Source organism: Anopheles gambiae, chromosome 3 (genome assembly GCF_943734735.2).
Source record: "Anopheles gambiae chromosome 3, idAnoGambNW_F1_1, whole genome shotgun sequence".
In the NCBI taxonomy this organism is placed as follows: Eukaryota; Metazoa; Arthropoda; class Insecta; order Diptera; family Culicidae; genus Anopheles; species Anopheles gambiae.
The window spans coordinates 85,765,566-85,777,358 of NC_064602.1; the positions used below are offsets into that span (position 1 = coordinate 85,765,566).

General features: G+C 41.5%; 1 protein-coding gene across 1 annotated transcript; it reads left to right on the top strand.

Moving 5' to 3' along the window:
- Positions 1 to 740: 740 nt before the first annotated feature.
- LOC3291369 (uncharacterized) lies at positions 741 to 4,807 on the top strand. Its single transcript, XM_559924.2, has 3 exons — positions 741 to 750; positions 867 to 1,391; positions 4,758 to 4,807. The coding sequence occupies exons 1-3, from the start codon at positions 741 to 743 to the stop codon at positions 4,805 to 4,807; spliced, it is 585 nt and encodes a 194-aa protein (XP_559924.2).
- The last annotated feature ends 6,986 nt before the right edge of the window (positions 4,808 to 11,793 follow it).

The following is an 11,793-nucleotide window of genomic DNA, read 5'->3' on the forward strand; positions in this document are numbered from 1 at the left end:
GAACACACCAAGAATAAGAAAATGACAGAAGATCATAATTATACCAATATCTACACGCGAAACATGGCTTTCGAAATAGTTTGTCTCTCAAATTCTCTTGACATTGAAAGATATATCTTGAACTGCGTAAAGTTTATACAATCCATCCATTGTGTACAGTGGATTTGGGTTGTAGGATAGAACTCCAGACGGTTAGCACGGTGTGGGGCTTCATCTCAAGTGTTTTGTTCCGGCGCAAATCGTTACGTTCTTTAATTTTAATGGCCATGCGTGCCTTACTCTAGTGCTGAAAACGAGTCTTTCCGTGTAGATTTCCTTATGTGTGCGTGGGATCAGCGTTTCAAAATGTGTGTGAGTACAAATAAAAATGAATATCTACGATCTTTTTGAAGAAAGAAAAACTTGTTCACGCTGAAGATTGTTTACTTTTCATAAAACAATCATTTCTACGCCTAATTTCGGTATGAAATCCAATGCTATCTCTACGTCCCGATTGTTTGTTGCGCCGAATTATTGGTGCGATAGATGCTTACCAGTGTGTGTTCACTCGTCCGCCAGGCACCGTCGGCTGTCATTTGACGGGTACCCATTTGACGGCTGTTTTCCGGCGGGCTAGTGAAGTGGTGTACAAAAATGTTTTGAACAAATTGTGGGCTCGTTCTTACCTCCTTTGCATATATCTTGTTATCTAGAGTATATTTTCGATAAATTTTATTCGAAATAATCAACAACGATCAATTATGGAATCAGGTAATGTCCCCATGCTGGTGTCCTTTTCGCATCCCAAACATTACGGCCATATCCGGCCAAAAATCGTTCAATTTCTACTCAACATCCCCCATCTCCTTCCCCCTTTCCGCATCAAGTCGACCCGAGCAAGACGGATTTTGAGTTGATGCGCGATAGTAAAAAGCGCAAGCTACCATGGTGGAAAACCCCAAACGCACCGATCATATGTGAGCAGATTGTGAAGAACCTGCTGAGGCGCATGTATGCGGCTGCCCGTGAAGACATAGAGCTGCGCAAGCAACACAAGCAGGTAACGAAGAAGTTGGCGCTGCTGAACGAATTTCTGGACGCACTGCGGAAGCGCTACCTCCACCCAACCCTACTGGACAGGGGCGTACTGAGTGTGATAGAGCTGTGGCTAAAGCCGGCTGCAAATGGAGAACTTACCAACAGCCAGATAACGCGCGGACTGCTGCGATCGATGCTCGAGCTGTCCGGCGTTTCGCGCACGCATTTGGAGCGGTGCAAAGTGGTGGAGGTTGTGTTTGCGCTGCAAAATCGCCGGGATGAAATGCACGACAACCAGCGGATGGCAAGCGAGCTAATTCATCGGTGGGCACGGTTGCGCACTTCTAAATGTTCGTTGGTGACACCAGTAAAGGGTACGTTTGCTGTGACGGTTCATCCTTGTGCTGTGACTCGATTGAAATGATGCCTCAAGACGCGTCTCGTCTCGAGAAGTCTCGTGAGTTATACCATCGTACTCTGTCAAACCGTCAGTCATCGCGTGTGCACACAAACACCTGCCGAAGGTGCACCGGAGAACGCACGGTTTAGACTTATCCGTTGCGTTTTAATTCTTCGCTCGAGTGGTTCAAGGTTCATGTCCTTGGTAGACCATATGTTTCTACGATAAATGCGGATAATCGAATAGATGCTGCTCTCTCTCTCTCTCTACACAAAAATGCGATCTCCCACGATATCAGAACTGCTGTAACTTCTGTTTTACATTCCAACCGGACTCAACATCTTCGGCTCTAGACGTACCAAAATCTTCGTTGAAACAATGATGAAATGAATGATTGATACTGTGCTTGTGAGTACTATTAGACAACTGCAGATTTATGTATGCTGTACATTGGTTAATTTAATACAGGGTAAGACTGTACAAAATGAAAAAAAAACTACATTTTAACCGAACCAGAGCATGTCGGTTAGCAGGATTAGTCATGTCAAGTATCAAATTTCTTATCACAAGAGTTATGTTGTTTTGCACCAAACCACTAGATGCAGTAGATACTGTAAATGAATGATTATTTGCTCCCAGCAGCCCGGCAATGATCGACGACGACGAAAGCGAAGTTTGTCGAGCAACTGCTCTCCCGCCAGAGCATGAATATCAATCTTCCCGCTGGGCGTTGACGCGCACCGGTTTAGGAAAGGGGATATTTATTAATGCTATCATATCGTATTTTCAACCAGCAGCATCAGCGCGCGCGCCCGATATTGATGCCCGAACCGAACCGAAAGTTGCCCCACAGCTCGACAGCTTTCATCAGTCACCCAGACTTTTGTGCACGGATAGTTAGTACAGCGTCGATCCAGCCGGTAAGAGATATTCTTTCAAAAATTCACACGACAAACAAAAAATAAACTTAAAAATATTTTCTTACTTCTTTTAGGTAACCGTCGTTGCACACTTGCCTCACTGCCACACCAAAGCTCTATCATTCATGCGCAAACTTTCTCAATTTGATACCGAAAGGATGAAAATATCAAAGCAAAATTTGGTGCGGTTTGGTGCGCCACTACTGCCCTCGATCCCATGGATCGAGAACGTCACTAAAGGAAGGCAAACCAGCACGAGCGTACACCAGGAGCATGGAAAATGTAATCATAAAAGATTAAGTGAAGCACAAACTTTGTCTCTTCAACCCGGGGCGATGCTGCCGACAACCCAGCCCGACTTACACAGCCCGCACCACAGGTTTCCGATTCAATCCGGGAAGCCGCCATAATCGTGTCATACAGGTTAAAACGATCGATCGGCACTGAACCGGCACTGGCACGATGATGGTACGATGCCTTCTTGTGGTCAGACTTATTATTCTTTTTTTTTTTTTTTGAATTCCACGCCACTCTTACAACAGAGGTTGTCCCAATTGCCCAACTTCCAATGTGTTGTGTGAGCCTCTTTCGATGGCGCATTACTGCTGTCAGCGACTGAATAGCTTCAGTCGACGAAGACGTTGCTGGTGGGACACGTTTTGCTAACACTTGACCACCGGTGACGCCCCCTCCCAGGGGGTCGGGTGGAAGAATCTAGTTAAGGTTAACTTTTTTCTCACCCTCACCCACTGGGTCCGTTTGATGTTCCCAAAAGACGCTGGATGTCAGAATTTGATAAATCGAGCAAAACTACCCTGTTGGGCGGCTACTGGCTGCCGAAAACTGGCCCTGTTCAGGTATTGAAAGGTGAGGAGTTTATGTTGCCCACCCCTCCGTCCTACTTTTCTATCGCTTCAGGCACGTCTCACAGTAAAATGTTCCTCGTTCAGAGGATTTTGCATCACACAAACACACGAAACGATGTCCAGTACATCGTTATCTTATTTGCTGTCCTTTTGCCACCTTTTTTTTGTGTTGTGGTTGTGGGGCGGGATATGGAACACACTGGAATTGGAGGTTGGACGTCCTCGTGATTGGATTGTCAGTCGATGGAATGTTTCCCCTGCCGGACGGACGGGTATGCTGGACGTGCCGAAAGTGTTGGCCCAAATTGGTTCCCATCGTAGGGCTAGGTGTAGCCTGGCTTTGGTGCTACCAACTCAACCACACGTAACTAGACCATGTAGATAGATGATGTTGATGTGTGTTGGTGTGTGAGATTTGAATTTTCATCCTCCATTGACTGAGCTATAGGGGTGGAGTGGCAGAACGGGTCAAGAAACGAGCTTCACTTCCTGATATAGTTTGTACAAGGGCAGCACTGTCATAGCTTAATGGGCATACAGGATGAGTTCTTTTCGATCTGCTTTCACTTGCATCGTTTCATTTTATGCGGGTTGGCTTGACTTTTGGAGCTTTTTCTTTACTTCTGTTGCTTGCCTACTACCTTGTCACTGGATTATATGACAATTGTGACGTATTGTGTAAATGCTCTGGGGAGGAAGACTCTTCTGCTGGATCTTCAAGCATTTTGTGGCTTTAAACATTAACCTTAAAATAATCTAAGCATTCTCGCGCTTGGTGCGATATTCTTGACTATTTCTCGGCGACTCCAGAAGTATGTACTAAACTCAGTTTAGGGGTTCATAGTCTCGTATCACAATAGTTTTAAGATTTTTTTAAGTAAGCTTGTTTCGATTATAACTTGAATCAGAAAAATAAGTGAGCGATGAGTTTTAAAGTATTTTTATAATCTAATAAGTCATTAGATTTGTTTGTACATATTTCCTCTGTATAACAAATAAATAAATCTAAGCTAGGTTTAGAAATTAATGTTGATTAATCAATCTTAATGTTACGATTAATATAAAATAAAAATATTTTAAAATAAACTGAGTCGAAGAATCATTCAATTTAAACCCAAATAAACGCGTCCTACGCAAACGAAAAGCAGACCCCATTACAGCCAACTGACTGACTGATTGTGTGGAAAATGCATTAAATTTTACCGACCAGAAGGCCTCCCATTAAAACGTATGGCCGGCCAGGTCCAGGCATTAAGTAGCCAAGCCTTATTATAGCATTACGCTCGATTCATCTTCCCCTGCTTCTTGCATTCCCTCCGTGTTAATCCTCGCAATGCAAATGCGACTGCAATAATTGCAGTCGGAAATGGTACTGCTTCATGTGCTCCATTCGATTGCTATCCGATATCTCCGCTCCATACGTTGTTTTTCCATTTGCCATTTTTAATTCAATGATTTTTGCTCTCCTCTTCCAGCAGCGTGCGGACCAGGGACACACCAAACAAAAATAAAAACAATTTCTCTACCCCTTTTTTTATTCATCCACATGTGCAGTACACGCAAATGAGCACATTGCATACTATTTGACCGCTGCCTCCAGCTAACGTAAAGCTACTACTAGTAGTGCACCACGGAGAAGAAGTAGCACAACAACAACAAAAAACACCCCAGTAAAGCTGCGAATCGTATTACCCAATTAAGTGATCAGTGGATTTCCGCGGCATTACCTTACGGCCATTAAAGTCGACTAAATTATTCATTGGCCTCGAGCGCGTATTTTGTCTCTTTGTCGGTTTGCAATTCTACACGGGCGCGTGTGAATTCAAGCGAGGTAAATAATGCACACGGCGAGGCTACGTTTGTATGTAATTCGCTTTAGCAAAAGTTGTAATATGAAAAAAAACGGAAATTCACACTCTCCCATTCGAGTCCATACCCGCGTCCGTTGCAAGTGCTTTGATGGGATGTCAAGCGATCATTAAGTATTCAAGCGAATGTGCAAAGTATATTATCGTCCGCGGGCCCAATCGAGACTTTAGCCGAGGTTGCGAGACTGTTTGCCTTTAAACTATTTACGAGGCACTTTTAAGCGCGTTGTTTTATTGATGGGAAATCAATCAATTTATCGCGCGTTTGCAGCTGGCTTACGGACGATAAAAAGGATGTTACAAAACGGAACCGTATGCTTTGTCAGCGCCGAACGATGTCTGTACTTCATCCCTCGTAAGATATCATTTATTTATGCAGCCATTCGATTGATTGAATAGTTTAGTCGGGTTCGTTGAAAAACGGATCCTTTTATTATTGTGTCAACTGTTGTTAATATGACATGTACAGCTCACTGAAAATATAGGTCACTGTAATTTGCTATCCTTTATAATATGTTAACCTTTGCGACCTGGCCTATGCTGGCCTGAGCTATGCAAGGGATGGTATAATTATACGAGGATCTTTACCATCTAATCATCTCCGGATGCTTATTTCTCAGTCTCAAACACGTCTCCAGATGGGTGACCTAAATACATTTCATTTGACGTGTCCTCACTCACAGTATGCTATCGACATATGTAATTGTCCTTAAACTAGAGCTCACCATGGTAGAAGTAATCAACATAGGAACTCCGAACACACAACCAAACAAGAAACCAAAGTCTTTTGAATCATAATTACAGGTTCATCCTCGCTCATAATGTTCGTTAGGCTCTAGGACATTATGAGCTAGACTCCCTGTCGAAACCTATTATTCATAGGAATTTGAAAGGTTCCTAAGAGATCGTAAGGATTCATGGGACATCGTTGAGCCTGATGGATTCATGACATGCACTCAACTCCATCGCATCATTTCAATATTTTGTAGGATTTTTTTCCATAAAACGCCCATCTGACTCTCAAAATTGTCTATACAGGCATTGTACACTTTTCAACACTATCTACGTCTCAAAGGAATGTATCCTAAGCACAAATAGTATGGTTAAATGTATCTTAAAGTTGGTCAATTGTGTCAAATTCACAATATGGAACAAATTTCGCATGTTGTAGCAACACTCTGCTAAGTTATACCATTTAAATGTCACTTTGTATGTTGATTATTGTATCGCAAGAAAGTTGAGGCTAGGATATTCATATTTCCAACCATTGGAAATCTGTTTCCTGAGTGCTTTGTTGTGTAATTTATTATGCTGTCTTGGATTTTTTTCATGGTAATGTATTTTTAAATTTTTCTTGTGAAATTGATTTCAGTTAAACAACGCTCCACAATAAAGTATTTCATAAATGTAACTTACTTACTTTAATAATTGGTACACATTAAGGTATAAATGTAAGGTATTAATAGCATTCGAGCCAATTTTCAAGCTCTCTTCTGAAACTAATTTCGCCTTTTTTGCATTTAGTCCTCCTTCTGTTCATTCCCATCGACAATCAATTCTATCCAATCAGCTAATACGGCAAACATCACCAATAAATACCACGGGACCATAAATGCACACATTCTTCCCATTGCGTCAGCAGCGAAAATCGAAATCGCATATCCAATGGAATGAAAAACACATCGGTAAACCTCCAGCCGATTTTTTCCCAGCAATCGGAAGACCCCTAGTAACCAAAGCGATGAATCCCTCCAAAATGGGTTTGTCATCGCAAGCGCATAAATATCGATACAGTCATATACGGTGATGGCAGATATCTTTATACTCCCTTCAATCTGCCTAAATGAAAACCGTGTGGAAACCGTTTTGACGCACTTCGGAAACTCGTTTACGCCTTACTGCACTCTTCTTGTGTGCGTTGCTATTTTGTAGTTCAATTTTAGTACCTCCGTTTTTTTACTGTTCCGAATGCCTTTGCACAGGCATTCTGTCGCTGAATGGGCGAAGTAGAAGAGCAGCACCGCCACCAAAGCGATGCAATTTTCCGCGCCAATATTATCATGAAATTTTACTGGCTTTGATTTGGAAGTATAAACTTCAACGTTTGCACAGTATTTTCCATTCTCGTGCCTTCCACCTAAACCACCACCACTTGGTGGGCAAACCGTGCGCAACTGCCACGTGCGCATGTTGGATGTGTATTTGAATTTCAAAACCGCTGAAACTCAACAGACGCAATTTCAGCAATGCAAATGCGTTGATACCACTCTGATGGTGGCAGCAATCGATGGATGGGTAATGGGCAGGGAATTGGATTGCGATATTAGCACACAGCACAAAAAGTACCTCCTGCACACCGAGCACAGAGGAATAGCACAAAGTATACTTTTAGCAACTTCATTTACGCGCTCGTTGCGTGCAATAAAAGTCAATAACTTTACGATTACTACTACGCGAGTACCGCCGAAAGTCACTGTTAATAAATATTTATGACAAAAGGTGCGGTGCGTCAGCTTTTCCTTCTCGCAATGGCGGACGGAAGTGACACGATGAAACGGGGACACAGAATGATGATGGAAGAAGGTCGCGCACACATGACAGGTCACCGAATGAATGTGGCCACTGTGGCGTGTGTGATCGTGGTGAACCGAATGCTTTCAGAGGAAATTATTTGCATGCTGCATAAAAAGTCGAAGAGAAGAAAAGGCTTCCTCTGGGCCTCATATGTGTTTATTTCAGGGGTTGACAATTTAAAGATCTTGACAGATTAAAGTAATATTTTTAAATTTTCAAACAAAAGTCGAATACATCACAAAAAACATCGTTAGCATCGCAAAAAAAGTTCAGTTACAAGATTATACAATTTTTATTGGAAAGAATACTAGGTAATCCGGTAAAAATATTGGGGACGGACCCGTGGTACAGCCGTCAACTCGAACGACTCAACAACATGCCCATCATGGGTTCAAGCCTAGAATGGACCGTCCCCCCGTAGCAAGGATTGACTATCCGGCTGCGTGGTAATGAATAAAGTCTCGAAAGCCTGTATAGGCCGGCATGTCCGCGTAGGACGTTAAGCCAAATAGAAGAAGAAGACTAGATAATCCATTGTTGTCACCATTATTCCTATGAAAATAGCCCAATTGCAACGATCTCTAAATTATAGCAGTTATGGTAGGATATGTTATTAAAGGAGTTCTGCTATCTGGAGACGGTCGTTACTTCGGCCAATGACATCAGCAGTGAAATCCGGAGACGCATTATGCAGGGGAATCGTGCATAGTACGGGCTTTACCGACAGCTGAGATCCAGAAGACCTCGAAAACACACGAAATGTGAGATATATCATTCATTGATTCGCCCGGTGGTCTTCTATGGACATGAGGCTTGGACCATTCGAACGGAGGATGCAAACACTCTGAGTGTGTTTGAGCGACTCATCCTCCGGACCATGTGTTGGCGGTGTATTCGAGCATGGAGCGTGGAGGAAAAGGATGACCCACGCGCTTACCAAGCTGTACGGTGAACCTAGCGACAGTGATCCCTAGCTAGGCATGAGGCGAATAGAATACCTTTTCTATTTGATTTCATTGAGCATTTGATTATACAGATATTTATTCCGAGATATGGAAACACTTTAGACATTGCCACTCTTTGATTTGAAGCCTCTTAGTTGTTTGTTCATTAGTTTCTTATCTTGTTACTAGTAATTAGTTACTCTTCGTTGGACTTGACTGATACGCCAATCAGCTATATTTCTTTTTTACTAATAACGCTTGAATTAGCAAGCTACGCTAGATATGCTGAAGATAATATTTCATGTGGATTTTGGAACTATTTTCTTATATTGTTCCTTTTTTGATAAATATTCGGAAAAACAATATATTTTAATTTAGCTAGACAAAAAAATTATAATTAAAAACCACAAACTACATTTACCTTCGGTGATGATTGTAGAAAACCCTTCCGAAGTGTTCCAAAACTTCGTAGATCGCGTCAGGTAGGCCTTTTTAAAACCGGAACACTTCGCCACATGAGGCTGGACACAGTTGAAAGACAATAAGGCCTAGCAAGATATAAAGGACAATCGAAAAATGTGTTAGACAATGAAAGCAAACCAAAAACGTGGTGACCTAGACAGTCCCTTAAATGCTATCGATGTAGATAAAGAAGACGTCGTAGATGTAAGATCAGGATTTTGATGGCAACATGCAACCGCAGAAGAGGATCGAAGACCATGAAGTGGTTGTAGGACGATTCCATCAATACGCAACGAATGATCCGTTCCAAAATAAGGTTGCCACACCCTGACTGTCAGTAGGGGACGAAGAAACCCCATCATCATCGAAACAAAAAAGCTAAACCCACACTGTAGCCACCGTTTTGATTTGAATGAGGTGATTTTCCTGCAATCCCAATTTCCTATTTTTCCATTCATACCGGAAGTAAAAAAAAACCAACAATATAAGGCACCAGTGAAAATTGAAGAAAAAGTTAAAAAAAAGAATTAACATAAAACAAACCCGAACCGGAAAATGAGATACGCGGGGCGTTTTTATTTTTCTTGTTTTTTTTTTTCTATCACTCTCTTCTACATCCGTTTTGCTTTGCGGTTCCTTCCATGCAGCGGAAAATCTCACCGAAAAAACACACACACACGAACGATTTGCACGAGGTGAGAGGTGTTTTAAATTCATGAGATTTACAGTAAATATTTAAAATGAAAAACAACTGGGCAAACAAAAAACACCCCCACACATATTTGCCCGGGATACGGTTCACTTCCCGCCTTTTTTGTTGCGCTGTTTCCATGCCGCTTTTTGCACTTTGATTTTGAGGCACCACGAGGTCCTAAACCGATTTGCGAAACCGGGGAAGCCTATGTTGCGGCCTCGTTGTTGCGCTTTCATCGCAGCCTGTATTTGGCCCAATTTTGTTTGCATTTTTTTGCTATTGTTGCAGTGGTTGTTTTTTGCTCATAGCTTACGGATTTATATTCAGATTTGCTACACTACCCCGTTGGCTCTATTTTTGGTGATCGAATTTTGGGCCAAATCCCGTGCTCTGCTCCCCTAGCTCTCCGCACATCTCAACGCGCTGTGACGCGCTTTACTAAAATAGCAAAATGGAAATCAGATTAATTTTGCTGGCCAGTTTGAATGAATATTGAGTTGTTCCGCATACGTTCTGCAACCGAACACCGGGACGGGGGAAGGGACCTCACAACGCAACAGGCTCGCTACAGTGTGCGTGCGCTACCCTGGCACATAAGGAGATTAGATTTCACATTTCTGGCTGTCTCTTGCATTCGCAGGCGGTACATAACACTCCAGCGACGTACCGAACGGGTGGAATATGAATATTGATGAAAGCATTTAGTTGAAGGGTACTTTCAATAATTGCCAACAATTTAACCGGCAGTAGGGAGGAAGGGAAGGACGGGATGGCAACGCGGAATGGCTTTCTGAAAGGGATTAACTCTTTTTTTGGCTACCGATTTGCATGGTCATTCAACCTTTGTTTTCTTTCCTTGTTTGCGTTTAAGTTGACAATTTTATTTTAGAGTTAGATTTAATGTTCTTATAGTTTTGCAAAGGATTTTTTTAGACTACGAAAGTAAGTTGTTCTAAGTAACATTAGTCAGCGAATTATATGAATTTATGACTAACTATGACTGATTTACGTTTTAGTCTCATTTATTACTTTCTAATTTATTTCTTTTCATTGCCCTCATCTTACTCATTTTCACTTCTTCTAGTTGGCGTAACGTGCTACATGAACTTTCCAGCCTATACAGGCTTTCGAGGCTTAATTCCTTACCACTGGGAACCGACCAATAGATCTTGGGAACATAACGTTTCGATTTCCAATAGATCGATACAGGGTGTTCCAAGTCACTTTCGAATGTGCACATCGTCGCTCACTACCACCAAAATGTTTTTCAACAGCTGTTAAACCACAATACAGAGTTTTCTAAGTCAATTTTCAATGTAAATAAAAATTATATTACTTGCGAGATGTTTTTCTACATATGTCAAATTACAAACAGTTTTCATTTCTTTCACATGATTTTCAACACATCAAAACCTGGACTGAGTTTCAGAGTTCTTAGTGATGTGTTAAAAATCATGTGGAAGAATTGTAATACAACTGTGGTGTAAATATATCGCGTGACAGCTGTTGAAAAACATATTACAAGTGATGAACACGATGCTATGCACATTGGAGATTGGTTTGGAAAATCCTGTAATGTTTCAGTTCTTTCACATGACATGAGCTGGATTGAGTTTGGCAGTTCTTTGTGGTGCGTTGAAAATCATACGTAAGAGCTGAAATTTTATTAGGATGCAAATACACATTTCGACAGCTGTTGAAAAACATCTTACAAATAGTGAATAATGATATGCACGTTGGAAAGTGAACTCTGTAAATTAATGTATCATTAAAGCATACCTTTAGGCGCTTGTTGTTCCAGATTTGATTGTTTGCTGTTTTCTGCGTATGCTGGTTTGCTGGTCAATTGTACTTTACTCCATCTGTACATACTCTTCTTTTTACGTTTTTAATTATTATATAAACTTCCGATTTTCATTGTTTTTTAATATATCGTATTTTTGTGATGAAATAAATGAAATACTTTTATTCCAGCTACTACTTCTATTACTTTCCTACTTCAGATTCAGATTTAATTCATGTGTAAAACACTTTTTTGTGTTTTCTTT